We start from the raw sequence: 19,799 nt of genomic DNA, 5'->3' as shown, positions 1-19,799 counted from the left end.
ATTGACTTGTCATTCAATTTAAGTTTCAATTAGAGTCTTTCCTTTGCTGTATATTTTCTATGAGGCCAAGGGCTTACATACTCAGACTCTGTCATGTCAGTCCATGTTCTGGTCATCATGATCACATATTGAGGTATGAGTGTGTGTGTGTGAGATTGAGGTTTAAGAATTTGTGTATCAAGCAGATTTGGTTGTTTACGTCTGGGCTAGGGACCAACCTTTAATATTTCACCATCCAAAACACAGAATCCATATTACCTGGTGGGTGTTTCATAAAGCAGTTCGTAATTTAAGATTGACTGGTGATCCTTTCTTGTGTTAAATGGTATAGCGCGTAAGAAAGGTTCACCAGTCGTTCTTAAAGTCGCTCTTAACTTACATGTACGAACAGCTTCATGAAACGTAAAACTGCAATAATTTGTTACTTTCCTAAAGTATTAATAGGGAGGTGTGGCATGTCAGAACTCTGGGGAATTACTTTATATTTGGTAATAAATGTCAAGACAAAGGATATTTTTTTTCTTATCAGTTGATATTTCAAGTCAACACAACACCCCCCCCACCTCTCATTCTTTTTTTATTTTTAATCTAGATTTATTTTGAAGATTTTGATAATGTGATTGATGGCTAAAATTTTATAAACGTTATGGTCATGTTGAGGAAATTATTGAATGAGATATTCCATGGTATTTCTCTTTTTATCTTTTTAATTTCAATTGAATGCAACAAGCCCACTCCCCTTTCCCCCCATTTTTCTTGTTCAGTTCATTCAACATGGTGATGGTCATAGGCGAATCTAGTGGTGGGAGCCTCGGGCGAAGGCACTAAAGGAAAAGCATTTTTTTTTTTGGGGGGGGGATTAGGGGTTACTTTATACTTCCCAAATCTGCAACATAAGGCTTTTGGGGTGGAAGCTCCTATACCCATGGGGGGGGGGGGTTGAGGTGTCATTTTAATTCAATATGGATCCACCTATGTTATTGTGAACAAGAAAATCCCAAATATAAATTTGAGGGAGGGGGCTGCTTACCAAATTTCCCACTGCATTTACATCATTAGTAACACTACTAATCAGCTGTCTTTATCTCACTCTTACCTTTTAAACCAGAGAACTATAGATTCGGTCCACTGAATCTATTTGTTCTCTGATTTTACAGGTAATAGCGAGTGAAAAATAGCTGATTGGTAGTGAGTGTTGACTGAATCCCCAATTAAATGGGGGGGTGGGGAGGGTTTCTTACCTCCCAAGGGCCCTTGCATTCACCTACATGTATGTCGTATTGAATTGATTTAAATATCAACTGAATCAAATAGGGGGAATGTATCTTTAAAATGAAACCCGTTTGAGATTTTAAGATTCATGAAACACAAGAAATTTAAATTTTATTTATTCAGTTTTCTTTTACTAAACAAGAACTTAACATGGTGATGGAAACAAGAGAATTGGTATTGTCATATTCTGTACAAATTTTCTAGATTATTTTTTTCACCGATAATATAAAACATGGTACTTTAATTTTCTATAAAGAATGAGCTCCACATCGAATCAGAACTTAAAGTTAACAAATTAGTCAGAAATACAATTTGCATTTAACAATCTTGACAGAAAAATGAAAGGGTATGGCAGTTGTGTTAAATACAGATTTTTTTTCCTCTGTCAAAGATTTAAGATTTAAAAATCAATCTTGATAGATGATATTGTACATTGTATACAGTGTAGCTAAGGAAAAATAATGCAACTCCTTTCAAAGAAAAAAATAAAATAAAAATAAAACATGCTCAGTGGGTATTATTAAAGCAAATGAGTTTATTTTTTCCTATATTTTGGCCCACACATGTAGTTTGTAAAAAACAATGAAATTTATAGCAAATGTATACTGTAGCTTTTATACAGGATATGCCTTATGATGCCAAGGAACGATCTATCTTGAGCTCAATTTACAGAAGTTGAGACTACCAGTAACAGTTACACAAAAAAATGAAATTTTAATAAGTCTGTAATTCAAGTATACCTGTATTATTGAATCAGAGAGCCGAGGAATACTCGCATGCATGCTTTCCCAGATCAAGCATGTCATTTTGAACCTTGCTGGGTGAATCTCTGCTTGTTCATGTATTTATGCACACCGGAGAAATAAAAGACTTCATCATACATGTTCAATTTAGTTACAGATTCTGAAAGGTGAAAACTGTGTCATGTTTTATACCTTCATTGGAAGAGAGAAAGGAAGGAATGAATCACTTCTTTTTGAAGTTTGATGAATACTTTCTACAGCATTAGTCTTCTATGAAGAGACAGTCACAGTAGTGGCAAAAAGTAGGCTTAGATTTGTCAACAGTTTTTGCTAATGATTGATTCATTTTTTTTTCTTTTCCTTTTCACTTCTAATTTGTATCGTCCTCATCAAACTTGCAATGGACTGCAATTCAAATTCTGGGCAAATCACAGGGTAAGTTCATTTTATACTTCTTTCATTTCTATTACAGGGGCCGCGGAACGGTTTTCAAAGTTGGGGGGGGGCTGATCATGCAAAAAATCACAATTGCATGGTCATTTTTGTACATGGTTTTGGAAAAAAATGGGGGGGGCTGAAGCCCTCCCAGCCCTCCACCTGTATTAAGTAATATTTGTCAAGCTAGTGTCATGAGTGTCCCTGGATGCTTTGTGTGCTTAAATATAATAATGATAATAATAATAATTAGACTTCTGTCGCACCGAATCCACTCTGTAGAGTGCTCAACGCGCTTTTTAGGAAATTATAAAAGAAATAAAGAATTGAAGAGAAATGTTTTAAGGTATTGTTGGAAAGTTTCAGAGGGCAAACACTGTATAATGTTTTCAGGGAGGCTATTCCATAACTTGGAGGATGAGTGAACAAATGATCTTTCCCCCAGGTTTTGGAAACTTTGGGGGTAACGAGGGTAAAATATTCCACACCATTATTGCAACCATTTCTTACATGGAAGCAATTGATATTTACATGTTAGGAAGACTTTCAATCAACAAAAAAAAAATGAAGCTCACAATGTACATGTATGTTTTTAATCAACTATCCTGTAAAATGAATCTCCCTTTAATTATGATAAGTAGAATGTGTCTAATGTATTCTTTGTTGAAAAGGTTTGAAAATAATTCACATTTCATGTGGCTTGAAGAGATCTAGTTGGTTGATGAATATGATTGTTTACAAATGAATATTTCTCCTTCATATGAATGCTCTAAGTTTCATAAATGTTGAAAGGATGGAAAAATGAAATCAATGAATAAAATTATAAGAACCGTCAAAAGATAAGGTCATGTGTTTTAGTGAGCATTGTAATAATATCAAAACAAGAATACTTCTCTATTTGATTTGATTTTATCAATATCCACAATTATTTAGTGAATAAGTAGAGAGTATATGTACATGTGTATATATGAGATTTAGCTGTAATTGATAGTTTGAATAAATGAACTCAAGTAGATTGTATGATGCATACAAGATGAATAATATGCAGTCTGAGTAACAAGTGGGGGGGGGGGGGGGGGCTAAAAGCAAGGTTGTTGATAAGGGTATTTATTTTGCAGATACTGATCCATGAAGTAATAGGCCAATTGTACATGCGTGTAACACTTTAAATATATACCTTATGCTGATATATGTACCGGTATCTCCTCAATTTATTAAATATTTCTTTTTTTTCCTTTTCACTTTTAGCTTAGTGGGTTTAGCCTTCTCAGCCTCCATGGGAATTCTAATGATTGTACTTGCATGTGCAATCCCTGGTTTTGGACAGTAAGTAAACATTCTCTCAAGGTAACATATATGTTTATTTGTATGTGGCATGCTTCAAAAAGCTGTTAAATACAAATGAAACAGCGTATGAATGTCAATAAGTTCGATCATCAAAGAAAATTTTCAGAAAATGAGCAAAGTGCGATTTGTTCCAAAATCGGATTGCGAACAGTTGTAAGGTCTGCGGTGGCCTTTATTCGCCCAGCAGCATATTAACAAGACTGTGATGCCAAAGATACATGTATAACTCTTTTTCCTCATCACTTGACCTTTTCAGAGTATGGTGGCCGATGTTTGTCCTGGTGTTCTACATCCTTTGTCCAGTCCCAATGTTGATCAGCAAGCGATTAGCCACGTCAGACAACATGGACGCTACTAGTAGTGCTCTGCAAGAGCTTTGTATCTTCTTAACCTCCGGCATAGTGCTGTCAGCGTATGGCTTACCAATGGTTCTAATGCATGTTGGAACGGTAGGTATTCTGATTTCTGTCTGGTTTGGGATGTATAACTTTTTGCTCAACCCATTGCTTACCATATCCAGACAATCTCTGTCCAAACCATGTGGGAATTACAGAAGAGAGTAGTCAGCTGGTTACTGGAACTCGGAGATACCTATACAAAGCTGTTGGGAATTACATAATTCAGTATTCAACCTGTTAACCCATTACCTAATGGAACCAGGTGATCCCTGTACAAAGCCTATGGGAATTACAGAATTCATTAGTCAACAGATTAATCCATTACCTACTGGAACCCGGTGATCTCTGTATAAAGTATTTCGGAATGATATACATGTAATTCAGTAGTAACCTGGTAAGCCCATTACGTACCGAACAAGGAAATCTATGTACAAAGCTTATCACAGAATACAGCATATTTAACAAGGGTACCTATTTCAGCTATGAGCTTCAAAGAAACAGAAAGATGTCAGAAATATTAGGCAAGAAGATATACTTTTGTACAAGGGAAATGTAGCTGTGTGGGGGGGGGAGGGGAGGCATGCAACTTCGTTTTCATAGAGATAATCAGAGAGGTTCAAGGCGTATTTTTAACACAACGTGTATGGTAATATTTGTATTTTCTAAATGTAAAATTTGAAATGATTTCTGATGAACTGTGTTTCTAAAGCTGAAAGCAAAAATTATTAAGAGGGGGTGTGTTTCTGTTGTTAAATCAAGGGAACGTTTCATGGAAGGATTTGTCAGATATTTTGTCTGACAAGTCCCATTTTATCTGACTTTCACCACAGTAACAATGTTCTCAGCCAATCAAAATTATGGAAGTTGTCAGATCTGACAACTTGTCGGATGAAAATGTTGATGAAATGCTTACTGGCCTGTCATAAGTTTCCCCGTCATATTAGTCTGGATTTTCTGGTGACTGAGAATGCATGGATTCAAGGCATATTTTCTAGGGTTTTCACTTTCTTTAAGAGAATAGGTGCCCAGAAAATAAGAAAGTGCATAGTAAATGTTTGAATTCTGCAATATTTTGACCCAAACTGTAGTCGCATGTGTAGCAATGTTGTTTATTTGAGTGCCCTGTCCCCGATATGAATGACCTTTGGTCATAAATTTTTGTTGGAGATGTATACGATACGAATACTTATTTATTTTCTTCATTTCGATACAGTTAACATACCAAGCCCTTCTCCTTGTGCTGTTTGGAAACACGTGGAGCTTCATCACAATCCTCATCTTCTTCAGAATATTCCGACAAGACGATGATTTTGAGTTCCAGGTGTGGTGATTTAACAACCTCCTTTCCATCTTCATGCCCTTTCTCCCTAACCCGCACTGCACCTTTTCCCACCTCCTCAATTCACACACTTTCTTTATTTACGTTACCCACATTAATATCTTAAAATGAATCGTGGTGCCAAATAATGTGATACTGTTTGTGAAGAGCTGGGATGATCCAAGGAAATCAATCTGATGTATAATTTAAAGGGAAAGATCACCCGAACATTGACTTGCTCTCATAAGATGTTTCAGAATTGATATGAGGAACAAGTTAGTGAGGATGGAGCGATTTTGATGAATAAAAAGGAAAGTTATGATTTTAATTTTTGGTCAATCATTATCAAAATGGCATCTCTTTTCATCATCCAGCTCACCACTAATAGCCTTCCATTTACTGATGATTCAAATGAAATTCAGTAAAATAATATTTGTCAAAGGACACTAATTTCTGTTTTATCAGACATATTCTGATATGTCTCCTCTTATATCTTCCCGTATCTTTTGATAAATATTTAATAAATTATATATTGAGCAAAGTCAATGTCAGAATGAACTTTCCTTTTAATGCCCATATTGCGCCAAACATAATAAAATTAAATGAAGTAAATTTATTTTGTTTTGGGGTTTAGGTCTGATTATATATAATATATTTACTAATAATCAACAAAGGCATATTAATTCTTTACTTTTCATGTGGTGTATATACATTATTTATCATGACTGCTAAAAATGAGGTTGCATTACAATGAAATTGCATTTATCTGTTGATTATGGCATTTTGCAGATTTAGTGTTTCTCTTCTGTTATTCGGTGCTTTAAAAGAACATATTTTCCCCTAAAGTGTATTAAAGCAGTATCGTGGGAAATCCAAATTTGATAAATACATGTAACTATTCTTAAAATGAGCAGGAAGATATAACCATCTTTAATACAAAAGCTGCAAATGGGCTCATCTAGGTCCTGATACACACACCCTAGGGATTGATTGTACTGTTAATTTGAATGATATATTGTATATGGTGTTCAATGTAATCAATTGTAAAAAAAAAATCCCTATGATCAAATGCACAGCTTAGGTTTATAGGGCCCTAGATTTGAAAGAATGCTAGGCTATTTTCCCCATTGATAATTGATATCAAATTGTCTATTAATTTTTGGAAAAACTTTTCTATGGCCAAGTATGAAGATGGTTATGAAAAAAGTAGAAATCAAATAATCAACATTTTTTTTACAACAAGTGGGATAATCGCCACAAATACAGTCCATTGACCAAAACGGCAATCTGAAGATTTGCATCAAAGTAGCACATTTCAAATATTAATATTTCTTGGAGTAATTCTGCTTTTTTTTTATTTTTCTGCTTACAAACCATAAAGTTCTCTGTATTATACTCATTTGATGCATAAATGCATGCAAGGTGACGGGACTCATCAATATTTATCCAATACTGCTCCAAACTATTTCTTTTCATTAATCATTTTTCTGAATTTAATTTAATTTGATTAAATTGAATGTAATGTTCTTGCCCTGTTGAAACCTCAAATTTCTTTCTGGAAGCCAGAAAAAAGGTGATACATTTATGTTGATTCCTAGTTAGATACATATATTATGGGAGAGAATGCGTGCATGAAGTAACGGTTTAGCTAACAATATCTAAAAGACACCTTCCATATTTTGGGCTGTAATTAGAAGTAAGATCTATACAGTATATAGGCCTAACGAACCCTAATTTCACATACCCGACTCCCTCTGAGATCGAAATATTTCTTGCATGCCATGCCTCGGTGACCTAGCAAGAAATTGTGATTTCAACTAGGCTCTGAACAACTGTAATAACTGTTATTTATTAGTTTTGTGAGTATGTTACAAGCATACCTTTCGTAAATGCGGTAATATATTTTTTCTTGTTATTCCTTTATTTGATTAATCCTTCCTTGACTCATTTCACAATGTAATCTTCATTTTTTGTTGATATTCTCTGTTTTTGAAGGCTTGGTGAAATAGATGGTTCACTAATTATAAGACAAGAAGGTTAGTATTGTACAAGAAATATACATGTACATGAATGTCAACATCTTGCATTGTGAATTTATACCAAAAAGAGAAAACAATCATGAAATCTGTTGAATGGTTATCAGAATGGCTACACATTATTTTTTTTTAATTTCAGTTGTTAAAAGTAGTGTATTAAGTATTAAATGCAAAAGTATAATTTGTCAGGAAATACATGTATAAGATTTTGCCATTATTTAGAAGATGCTAAAAATTTTATTAACAAGATCAAACCTTGTAAATATATTAATATTGTTACATACTTGTATATATGTAGAGAAAGTTTATTAAGAATATCCTTATTGTCACCACTTTTCTTATCCTAATCCAAAGAAATTGTAGAGTAAAAAAAATGATTTTATGATACTCTAGTATAATAGGTATCCTATTTGAAATCACAATTCATAGCTAAAGCATGTTCTTGACCTTAACAATGATTCTTTGAAAATAGTGCCATAAACCAGAGTTGTTCTCTCTTTTTCCCTTTCTATTTTTCCACTGTGCCATCCAGTCATTGATATAGATCCATGGGCATTCGTTGACTGTAGGTAGGAAAGGATTTTGTGTTCGGCGTCCCCAGGCCCCGAAGCTTAACCTGAAATGCCATATACTGTATTCTCTTTAACAAAATGGAAAACTGTGTGTGTACATGTATGTTAACATGGAACAAGCTTTCAGAAAATTCTATGATTTTTTGTGCAATTCTGCCCTCTGTTTATATCATGGGTGGAAATCCCAGGGGGGACGTGCCCCCCTACTCAAAATAGCAGGGGGGACACAATATCAAATGTCCCACTTTACTATTTGTGGTCTTTATGATGGTAAGAAATAATTCGAAATAAAATGTGTATTTTAGGACGAGATGACCTTACTTTTTGGATGACAATCTTTTTTTTTGCCTGTCAAATTTATTTTTGTATAAATTACCTTAAATTTTGGGTGATAACCTTTTTTTATATTTTTGCTTGTCAAGCCCCTTGTCCCCCCTACCTTTTGGAAGAGATTTCCGGCCATGGTTTATATCATGGAAGAAATATTTCTTATTCCAGACAGATTGGCATAAATAGGAAATGTACGAATATGTTATATATTATTAGATGCAAGTATAAAGCCAAGAGTAGAAAAAAGCCTGGATTAGTGGAATTAATGAGGGAGGACTAAACAAAAATGAAAAATAAGGTGTAAAGGCACAATATTTGGTGTAAATTTCTTCATCTTGCATTTCGCAGAATGGATGGAAATTCCTTGGAATTCACCAATATCTTTATAATTTGTTATATCATGGTATGACATGCTTCATTTACAGTTAACTTGCCAGAGAACACCAATTTCATTGGAGTTGATATGGAGTATAATGTGCCAATTGTCGATTCAAGCATGTTTAGGAAGCGCTTTCGTATGATCAATGCTATTTCATATTGAAAGCACCTATCTAAAATAAAAAAAAAAAATCACTTCCATATATAACCACCAGCATACTAAGGCTATTATTCTACTCTTCAGAGCACTTTCTCAATTTCAAGTAATGCACTAAATACTAACAAATGTGTGTTTATTGCATTTTTCACTTACAAGAATTAAAATTGATTATTTTTTTCTATTCTTGCAGCTTTAAAGGCTGAACTATTTTGTGTCTGTCAATCAAATTTGATTATTCGTATTTGGGTGGACTCTTAGTGTGGCTTCTATTTTTGTGTATTGAATAATCTTTTACAAATTCTGTTGTTATGTAGTCTGAAATGCAAACTCAATGTCAGTCTGCATACCAGATTATGCTGTACATTACAAACCCAATACAATACAGTTGACTTTGTAAGGCATTTTAAACAAAATTAACCTTTTGGTAGAAATCAATTGATATCTCTAATCTGTGGCATATATCTTCATTCTTTACACATGATTGGCATTTGTATTTCACCTAACCAAGCAGATCAAGATTCAAAATTGATTCCTTTCTCAATATCAAGTTTTAAAATGTTGACAATAACCAATCAATTACAGATTTTCTGCTAGAAGTCCTTTTGCATGGGATATCTTTTTCCAAATGGTATTTTTCCAGTAGCTAAAAGAGATTGTTGAAGGATGCCTTAACCATATAAAAAACTTGAGAAAGTGATGTCTGCATTCTATCAAATCTTTTGAGATGTGATGTGAAAGTTTGCATCTTCCTTTACTGGCAATAGGAAGCTGGATTTAGATAAGACTTTATGGTATCAGAATCTGTGGGTTTATTGATTATATCTCTGTACCTAAATCTCAAATTAGAAAAATGTGAGTTACGTCCTGTTTTGACATCAATCAATAACGAATACAATGGTGGTGAACCACTTTCCAAGGGCACATATATATACGTATACTGCAAAATGTAACAACTCATCTTTACTGTTAAAACAGTTTTATGTTATTTCATTTTAAAAATGATTTTAGAAGGATTAGCATTGTCTGCTGCCACAACTTTAGATATGAGCTGTGTTAAATTGTTGATTAGCTGTTAATTTCAAATTGGCATGTCATGTTATTTATGCATTATTGTACAGAGTGTATAGTCATATATTAAAATGTACATTGTTTTCATAATTTTCATACTGACCCTATAATCAGGGAGTTATGATACAGGATCAGAGAAGACAAAAATGCTGATAAATTATATATGTATGCATAAAGTAAACTAAATATTGCAATCTCCTTACTTTCTTATGATTTTTCTGTTGAATGTAGATGTATATTTGTCATTGAAATCAAAATCGAAATTGAGAGTTTCACAGAGAGTGTAGATTTCATTCACTGAATACATCATATTATATATAAAAATAACAATAAAATAATGAATGCACACATTTGTCACAGGGTGGACACATTCGTAACACAGTGCAAACAAAAATCATTCTCTTTGTTGAAAGGTACCAGCTCCACTGAGCGTACTATTTGCATGGACCTACTACTGTGATCTGTTAACAGTAGCATTGTAATTCATATTCTCGATATATCAACTTTGCTAAAGAAAATAAGGATTCCAGATTTTCATAAATTCCTGAATGTATACTCCCAGCTGCTTCTAATTGCCCATAAACTTATTAGACATAATGTACTTGTCTTCATGATAGATTTAGTTCAACTGGTTTCTGGTTATGTAACCCTGTATTGTACTTAATCTGAATCCTTCTGTTTAATGGAAGCATTTTATCATAATTTCTTTCACGTGATTTCATACAGTATGTCATGTTCATACTTGTTAATATGAAATCTGGGTAATTGAATAACCCAGACAAGCATAGTACAGTAATATAAAATGCTATGTTTTACTGAGACTTAATATTTATTCCCTGTGTCTTGAAATTGAATGGGACGAAAGACCAGTGATTGCCTAATATTATGTTAAAAAAGCTTATATTAACTTATGGCAAAATCATGCTACACTCTTACGAGGCTACCTACCCTTTATCATATCTATTACTCAAGAATTGATACCGAGTAAGTTTTATTCCTAATTTTGGAATATTGGTAATGTTATTGCCTTTTCAGATGCAATTTCTTGTAAGGTACGTGCATGGTAATTTGTTGGCACATGACGGTATTTCAACTTATTGTTGAAATACCGTTGAAGCATAGTCCAATCCCAATTTTACGTACATGTACAGGCAGCAAAGTTTTTGTCAAAAGGGTAGAAATGCAGGTTTTTCACTTTAATAGCAGTTTTATCAAGATTTTTTTTTCTTCAGTAAAATATATTCAACATAAAATAAAAACAATTTTTTTACACTCTTGTCTACCAATGGTTTGATTACTTGTGAGTTAAAACTCATTTTGAAATACCAAACTTGTGTTTAGGAATATCTCAAAATGAACATGGTTATATTTAAAGCTACATACAAATTTTATTATTACTTATTAATATAAAAAGTGAGTGATATTTTTTGTTTAAAAAAATATTTTCATTTGTTTATGGCCTACCTAACATATGCATTTGTAACATGTATTTATGTAACATTGCATTTTTTTAGGTGGACATGAACAAAATAATGGATTTGATCGAATTGTTTTATTTATTTTTGGGAAATTCAATACTCAGTATTGTGCACTTGTAAATAGTTTAATATCATCTACAACTTTGTACAGAATAAGAAATGAAATGTAAAAACAGATTATTGATGTCAAGTATGATTCATGTATGTTTCATGTTTGTAATTCTATGTCAGATAGGAGTTGATTAAATTTGTGGTAGATTTATATAACAATTCACCCGTCATATTACATGTCGTTTATTTGGCTTAGACACATTTGAGGCCCATATTAATAAAACCTTAACAAGTCTGGTTATTGCCTAATCGTGTACTGTGGCCTTAGATGATAACTAAACTTATTCAGGTCTTATGAAAATGGGCCTTGCCTGGCCAAGCAGTTGGTCTACACAAGAATGTGTGCATTGTTTGTTTTATACACCCCTCCCCCTGTTACTGAGTTGCCCCGAATGCTATATTTGATCAAAATTCTAGATAATTCCAGACCTCGCACTATCCTGCACTCTGACGTCAGCGTGCATAGTACTTTTGGTATGACGTCAGGGTGCAGGATAGCATATTGGATGCAATAGTGCAATTCGCTGAATATCATGTGATCCGATTTGGACCAATCAGATTACAGAACATTCTTGGGAGTTGTATTATACCACAACGATGACGTCAGTTGCCATGGTGTCATGGCGGCCTGGTTCTAAGCAAATGAACCCGTCGAATAAAAGCTTGTGTTTCTCACATGCTATCGGAATTTGATCGCTTGCAACCTATTTTTCAGACGAGCCAAAGTCATACCTATGTGTGCAGACGATCGTCAGCTGCGACTCTGTTTAGAACCAGCCTGCCATGAAACCATGGCAACTGATGTCACACTTCAGGTGTTGGACCAAGTGGATATTGGATGAAATTGGTATAGGTTTCAACTCAAAATCTTTTTTTTTTTTTGGGGGGGGGGGTTGCAGGTGTTTTATGCATTTATTGATAATTCAATACATGAATCACAGTAATCTTAAAAAGTTCTACAACCAAGAGCAAAAAAAAAGGAAAGAAAAAGGAAAAGTGAAGGACATGATTTTATTTACTGAATATAATGTCAAAAAATATCCATGAAAAGGTGATTTTTACTCGCTCGCTTTGCTCGCTCGGGACTTATATTGAAGGTCAAGTCCACCTCAGAAAAAAGTTGCTTTGAATCAAAAGAGAAAAATCAGACAAGCATAATGCTGAAAATTTCATTAAAATCGGATGTAAAATAAAGTTATGACACTGAAATTTTGCTTATTTTCACAAAATAGTTCTCGATGCACAATTTAGTCACATTCATATGAGAGAATTGATGTGTCTCACTCACTATTTCTTTTGTTTTTTTTTGTTTGAATTATACAATATTTCATTTTTTTTCTCACCTGCGAAGCAAAGTGAGAATATAGGCGCCGCTTTTCCGACGGCGGCGGCGGCGGCGGTGGCGGCGGTGGCGGCGGCGTCAACATCAAATCTTAACCTGAGGTTAAGTTTTTGAAATGACGTCATAACTTAGAAAGTATATGGACCTAGTTAATAAAACTTGGCCATAAGGTTAATCAAGTATTACTGAACAGCCTATTAGAGTTTCATGTCACATGACCAAGGTCAAAGGTCATTTAGGGTCAATGAACTTAGACCATGTTGGAGGATTCAACATCGAAATCTTAACCTGAGGTTAAGTTTTTGAAATGACGTCATAACTTAGAAAATATATGGACCTAGTTCATGAAACTTGAACATAAGGTTAATCAAGTATCATTGAACATCCTGCATGAGTTTCACGTCACATGACCAAGGTCAAAGGTCATTTAGGGTCAATGAACTTTGGCCGAATTGGGGATATCTGTTGAATTCCCATCATAACTTTGAAAGTTTATGGATCTGATTCATGAAACTTAGACATAATAGTAATCAAGCATCACTGAATATTTTGTGCAAGTTTCAGGTCTCATGATTAAGGTCAAAGGTCATTTAGGGTCAATGAACTTTGGCCGAATCGGGGGTATCTGTTGAATTACCATCATAACTTTGAAAGTTTATTGGTCTAGTTCGTTAAACTTGGACATTAGAGTAATCAAGTATCACTGAACATCCTGTGCGCGTTTCAGGTCACATGACCAAGGTCAAAGGTCAATGAACTTTGGCCCAATTGGGTGTATCTGTTGAATTACCATCATAACTTTGAAAGTTTATGGATCTGATTCATGAAACTTGTACATAAGAGTAATCAAGTATAACTGAACATCCTGTTCGAGTTTCAGGTCACATGATCAAGGTCAAAGGTCATTTAGGGTCAATGAACTTTGGCCGAATCGGGGAAATCTGTTGAATTACCATCATAACTTTGAAAGTTTATTGGTCTAGTTCGTTAAACTTGGACATTAGAGTAATCAAGTATCACTGAACATCCTGTGCGCATTTCAGGTCACATGACCAAGGTCAAAGGTCAATGAACTTTGGCCGAATTGGGTGTATCTGTTGAATAACCATCATATCTCTGTAAGTTTATTGGTCTAGTTCATAAAAAGTGGACATAAGAGTAACCATGTATCACTGAACATCTTGTGCGAGTTAGAGTAGTTTTCAAAGTCAGCACTGCTGCTATATTGAACTGCGTGATGCAGGTGAGACGGCCAGAGGCATTCCACTTGTTTACAGATTTGATAAGAACTAACTTGACAATCATATAATGTGAAGCAATGTTAACTCCACATGTTCAGTGAGAAACTGTTTCACTGGACAATGAGGAGAAAATTAGAATATTTCAAATAATAAAATACAAAAGAAAAAGTGAGTGAGTGATGTCATCAGTTGCCTCATTTGCATACCGACCAGGATGTGCATATAACTATTAGGTAAAATTAAGCGAAACTTAAAAATGTCATAACTTTCTTGTTTTACATCCGATTTTGGTGAAATCTTCAGTGTCATGCTCATTGGATTTTTCTATTTTATTCAAATCAACTTTTTGTTGGGGGTGTCCTTTAAGCAGCTTCAGCACATGCGCCATACTTTGCCCCTCGTTTTTTGTACCCTTCACGCTACTGCTGCAAAGAATCCTGTTCACAGTGGGGTACAGACCAAACCCCAAAAAAGGAATGGAAACTAAAGAGAGAAGAATGAAATATATTATTCTGTTGATACCATGTCAAAATCTATCACAAAATTGGATTTTTGTATTAAAAATGTCAAAATTTTTGCTCGCTTCGCTTGCTAGCAACATTTTTAAAAATAAATTCTGCCCGATACGCGCAATATCTGGCCCTCTCAAAATCGTCGCCTCATTACGCCTGTTCATACTATGATATGACCGGGACATTTTTTGCTCTTGCCATGTAATATGCTTGGAGCTGTGGTACTAGAAGAGCGCCATCTTTATCAGCACAACGGGGACACTACGATCAACCTATCTCGAAGCATCGATGCAAAAAAAAAAGAAACCTATAACACCAAATCGCTGTCAAAACCATCTTTTACGTTGACGTTCATCAAAATGAGCAAATGATACTGTAAAGACCCAACGTGGTGTATGGGACAAAAGTAGCTAGCTAGCGAGCGAAAAATTATTACGTTTTTAAAATGAAAATCTAATAGAGGCATCACAATTCACTTTTTCCCCCATAAATATGTTCTTTATTTCCCGTTTGTTCTTTGTTTTGGAACTTATGTGTCCAGTGCACTGTGTGTGTTCATATAGCGATAATAAATCATAAGAATTAGGGACTGAAATAGGGGACCCTGTTTTTCCTTGCAGTATATATATACAATATATATCTGACAACAAAGTTTCGGGGGATAAATCAACTGGTATGATCGAAGCCCTTCATAAATCGACATGTATGGCGCCATCTTGTGAAAAGATCCACCCTCAAACACTTAATTTTGCCCTTTTTCTTCTTATACCACAGTTTCGCTTCAATGTTTTGGTGCTCTTGATTTCAATATTTGGGCGGGCGGTGCGAGGGAGTTCCGGGGGGGGGGGCACGTGCCCCTTTGAGATTTGGTGTGCCCCCCAGGTCCCCCTGAAAAAATTGGCAGAGCAAAACAAAAAGAAAACAGGGAGAAAGAGAAAAAGGAAAACATAAAAGACAGAAGAAAAATTAAGAGGAAAATAAGAGCAAGACGAGTGAATAAAATAGTGTGAGGGGAAGACTTGCAAAAAAATCTTTCATGTTACTATATAAAATTTTTGCTTGCGCTTCGCGCCAGAATTGCCTGTTCGATGAGATTCATATCTTGCTCAATAGGCTGATATGGAACAAGTTTTGAAGTCAATATACAAAACATATTTTAGCTCAGACATCGAGCTTTCATTATTATCATTTACAAATTTAAGTGCTCTGTAAAATGTCCGTTTTATGGTCTACAAATCAGCATTTTAAGCTCACGCTGCGTGGTCACATTGTTTGATTAGCCAAGTTACTATTGTCTACGTGTATTCCATAATGTTCCATTAAACAAATGTATTCAGAATGCCCAGATTCTAGGTCTAAATCTAAAACATGCGCGATAGCCTGCATGTTCTTTATTGAAAATGTACTTAAATTATCCAGTTTCACATCAGAATATCAATTTTCTGCTCACGCTTCACGATCGCATTATTAATGATACTCAATTAACTATATCTTATTTATGATTTACAAAATATGAATAGAGTGTCCCGCTTTTAGGTCTAAAATCTCAATTTTCTTCCTCTCTCGCTTCGCGCTCGCATCAATTGTTTAGTTACATACCTATCCCATTTATTAATACAAAAAGTGTTTAGAATGACCATTCTTTTTAGGTCGGAATGTCAAAAAAATTTGCTCGCGCTTCGCGCTCGCATTATTGAAATATATACCGTCTTCGTGGGTAACTGTTAGCAGTCCTTAACAGGTCCCTTTTCGATAATGCTAGAACTGTTAATAAAAATTTCTGCTCGCGCTTGGCGTTCGCAGTAACCATCTAGTTACATACCATCTTGTTCAGGATCACACATAACATTGCCCAGAATATTAAATTTTCAGGACAAAATACACCGAAGAAAACAAAAATCGCTCGCGCTTCGCGCTCTTACTTTTTATAAGGCTCATGAGATTATTTTATGTTTATGTTGTTTTATAAGAATAAAGACTGATCGGGGAAAATTTCGGGCTCCGTCCCCTATTGGCGAAAGTCGGACCCGCCCTTGTGACACATACACACACACAACGGAAAAATGGTGAAAAAGGAAGGACTCCCCAGGAAAAAATCCTAGCTATGCCACTGTCCAGTCTGGGACGGTTCTTAGAATGACGGAATGTTTCGTAGCAGTTCTTGTAGGTGGAGGTGGTGATGAAGCTTATAATGGAAGAAGACTTCCGAAAGGGCCTTTGGACCGCGGGTTCAGGATGTTTCGTACTGTTTTCAGGGTGAATCAGTGTTGTGGTTGAAAGGACAACATGTCTCTAATTAGTCCGATACCTTTTCAGTATACGTCAACGCATTACACCCTCTTCTTAAAAGGCATCGGAAAATAAATATTCCTCCCGTTCGTATGACGGAAACATAGCCTATACAATTACAGGTTTCATGCGCGTAAAACATTTCCCACAGACTCATATGCGATAAAATGACAAAATCACAAAATGAAATTAGAGGGTCGAATGTTTATTACCAGTTGAAGCGATATCTGACATTCCATATCTGACCAGTATAAAAGACATCTCCTGACGGGATCAAAATCATCACCAGAAACAGTAAAATAACCCTAATCCTTCCGCCAGTCATAATATAGTTCCAAAGTTGAATTATATTTCATCCAAATTTGGGCAAAGGAAGTTCGGTTGTTGTCCGTCCCAGAATCAGTTTTAGATGGCCAGTCATATATTCATACACTTTTGTCAATCAGCTATTGAAATATCAAATAATAATAAAAAAATGGAACGGTGTGGGTCGAATGAATATCTTTGCCTTCCTGTTCTATATAGGTATGTGAAACCCACAGTCCGGGGTGGGGGAGAGGGGGGGGGGGGGGAACTCGGATTTGGAAAGGTTAGGCGCTCGCACTCCCCCAAGTCTGAAGCTATACCATTAAGAAATAAAGGGCCATATACCCTTATGAAATGTGGGGCCTTCAACCACTAGATGACCCGATGCAAATGGGGTCTTCGAGAGCTAACTCATGAAATGAGGGGGTTAGGATTTGGGGACAACGGGTTGGTTAATGAAAAGGGTGAAAATTATTTACTTCGGGACTGCTGGCAAGGTGTGAAAAAAAGGGATCCCCCTGAGGGGCACATACCCATACTGTCATGAGTGCCCTTTCCGGGTAAAAGGGGGTACTCCGGGCTGAAAGTAGTTATGAATAAAATACATTTCCCCATAGCAAAATGCTAAAAATTTCGTCAAAAATCTGATAACAAATAACCAAGTTATTGAATTTTAAAGTTTAGCAATATTTTGTGAAAACAATAATGCACGTCGTCATGAATATTCATTAGATGGGCCGATGATGTCACATCCCCCCTTTCCTTTTTCTTATATTATTACATGAACTCATTTTCATACATGTTTGAATAATATGTCTCCCTTATAATGAAATAGGTTACAGTAATAAACAGTGGAGTACCGTGGGTCATGGCATTGGGGGGCACCAGCAAAAAATTTGAGTCACTAGTGAGCGCGCGAAGCGCGCCCAGTTGCCAGGTATACTGACCTAATAGAGTCACTTTAAGGACAGTGCCATTAAACGGATATGTATTTCATTGGTCAAATAATGCGAGCGCGAAGCGCGAGCTTAAAATTTTTGATATTCAGACCTAAAAAGGGACACTATAATTAATCTTTTGTAATCATGATAAGTACCTGTCTCACTAAATAATGCGAGCGCGAAGCGCGAGCTGAAATTTTTGTAAATATTGACCCCAAACAGGAAGATTTTAAGGACTATATTTTAGGAATCCATTAAGAGTATACACATCTCACCATAGTCATCTAATGCGAGTGCCAATAAGCGCTTGCTGATTTTGTTAGAATTACATCTAAACATGCACATAATGCACTTGTAATCATGATTAACATACCCATCTCACTAATCAAATCTTGCGAGCGCGAAGCGCGAGCTGAAAATTTAGGAAATTCAGACCCGAAGAGGGGCATTGTTTGTAGGAATTCACGAAGACCATACGTAGTTCACTTACCATATGATGCGAGCGCGAAGCGCGAGCTGAATTTTTTTGATATTCAGATCAGAAAAAGGGACATTTTAAGGACTGATTCTAGGAATTCATGGAGAGCAGACATATTTCACCAATCCACTACTGCGAAGGAAATGTTTTATATTAAGACCTTAAAATGGGGCAATCACTTTAAGTAGTCATGAAAAAGAAGCATACTATTGTACATAAAACTCGAAGTGCGAGAAATATATTTGGCAGTATGTTGAATATTGACTTACAAACGGGAGAATTTAGTATAACAGGGTTATATATCTCGTTAAACAGACAATGCGAGCACCAGGAACAATGAAGACATAGGCCCTGAGCAAATTATGTTTCGTAAAGTTATGAAAAAATGTTTTTTATGTAATATAACATAACATAATTACGATATAATATAACATTATAATGAGCAATAATATTTTTTTCCCACTTCGTTTATCTTCCTTTCTCCCTCTTTTTCTCCTTTTCCCGTTTTTTTTGGTCAGCCGATGGGGGGGGGGCGGGGCACGTGCCCCCCATGCCCCCCCGTAGTTACGCCACTGGTAATAAATATTCAATGCACTTAATCGGTTGTTTTATCAATTTTTTTAGTTCTTGGAGGGAAAAAATGAATAAGCCTAATCATATAATAGAATACAAAAGAATGAGTGGGAACATGACATCAATTTTCTCATTGAATATTCATAAAGACATGCATAAAACTGATTTACCGGAAAATTCTAAACATTAAAATGTCATATGATTTCGTTATTCCTTGTCCGATTTTGATCAAATTTCAGTGTGTTTTCTCTCTGATTTTTCTTTTATCTGTTCAAATCATATTAACTTGAGCCTTGAGGAGCCATTATGAAAGCATCCGTATAATTTGTTATGCCTATCTCTTCGTCCGGCTCTTCGTATAGGCCTCTTTATTTGAGAAAACGGAAGGTTTCTCAAGCCATATCCGAACAACATGGAAATGGTATGCAAGCCTTATCCATTTCACCGAAGGAGATGCCAACATTTTCCGAG

The 19,799-nt window shown here is 35.3% G+C and overlaps 1 protein-coding gene across 2 annotated transcripts; it reads left to right on the top strand.

The window, feature by feature from the left end:
* The first annotated feature begins 2,397 nt into the window (after nt 1-2,397).
* LOC121424024 (leptin receptor gene-related protein-like) lies at nt 2,398-8,392 on the top strand. Of its 2 annotated transcripts, XM_041619597.1 has the most exons (6): nt 2,398-2,450; nt 3,699-3,776; nt 4,054-4,246; nt 5,409-5,516; nt 7,509-7,549; nt 8,082-8,169. In XM_041619597.1, exons 1-5 carry the CDS (start codon nt 2,416-2,418, stop codon nt 7,515-7,517), a joined length of 423 nt encoding a protein of 140 aa, XP_041475531.1. In that variant the 5' UTR covers nt 2,398-2,415; the 3' UTR covers nt 7,518-7,549; nt 8,082-8,169. The 2 variants fall into 2 exon arrangements, with proteins under 2 accessions (XP_041475531.1, XP_041475530.1); XM_041619596.1 differs by lacking the exon at nt 7,509-7,549 and having other exon boundaries at nt 2,399-2,450; nt 8,082-8,392.
* The last annotated feature ends 11,407 nt before the right edge of the window (nt 8,393-19,799 follow it).

Source organism: Lytechinus variegatus, chromosome 11, assembly GCF_018143015.1.
Source record: "Lytechinus variegatus isolate NC3 chromosome 11, Lvar_3.0, whole genome shotgun sequence".
NCBI lineage: Eukaryota > Metazoa > Echinodermata > Echinoidea > Temnopleuroida > Toxopneustidae > Lytechinus > Lytechinus variegatus.
Note: the sequence above shows the minus strand (reverse complement) of the source record. Positions and strands in the feature narration are given on the sequence as shown.

Coding starts and splice junctions, on each gene's coding strand:
- LOC121424024 (XM_041619596.1), top strand. CDS start 2,416: ATGGACTGCAATTCAAATTCTGGGCAAATCACAGG. Junction 2,451..3,698: donor AATTCTGGGCAAATCACAGG/GTAAGTTCATTT, acceptor TTTCACTTTTAG/CTTAGTGGGTTTAGCCTTCT. Junction 3,777..4,053: donor GCAATCCCTGGTTTTGGACA/GTAAGTAAACAT, acceptor TGACCTTTTCAG/AGTATGGTGGCCGATGTTTG.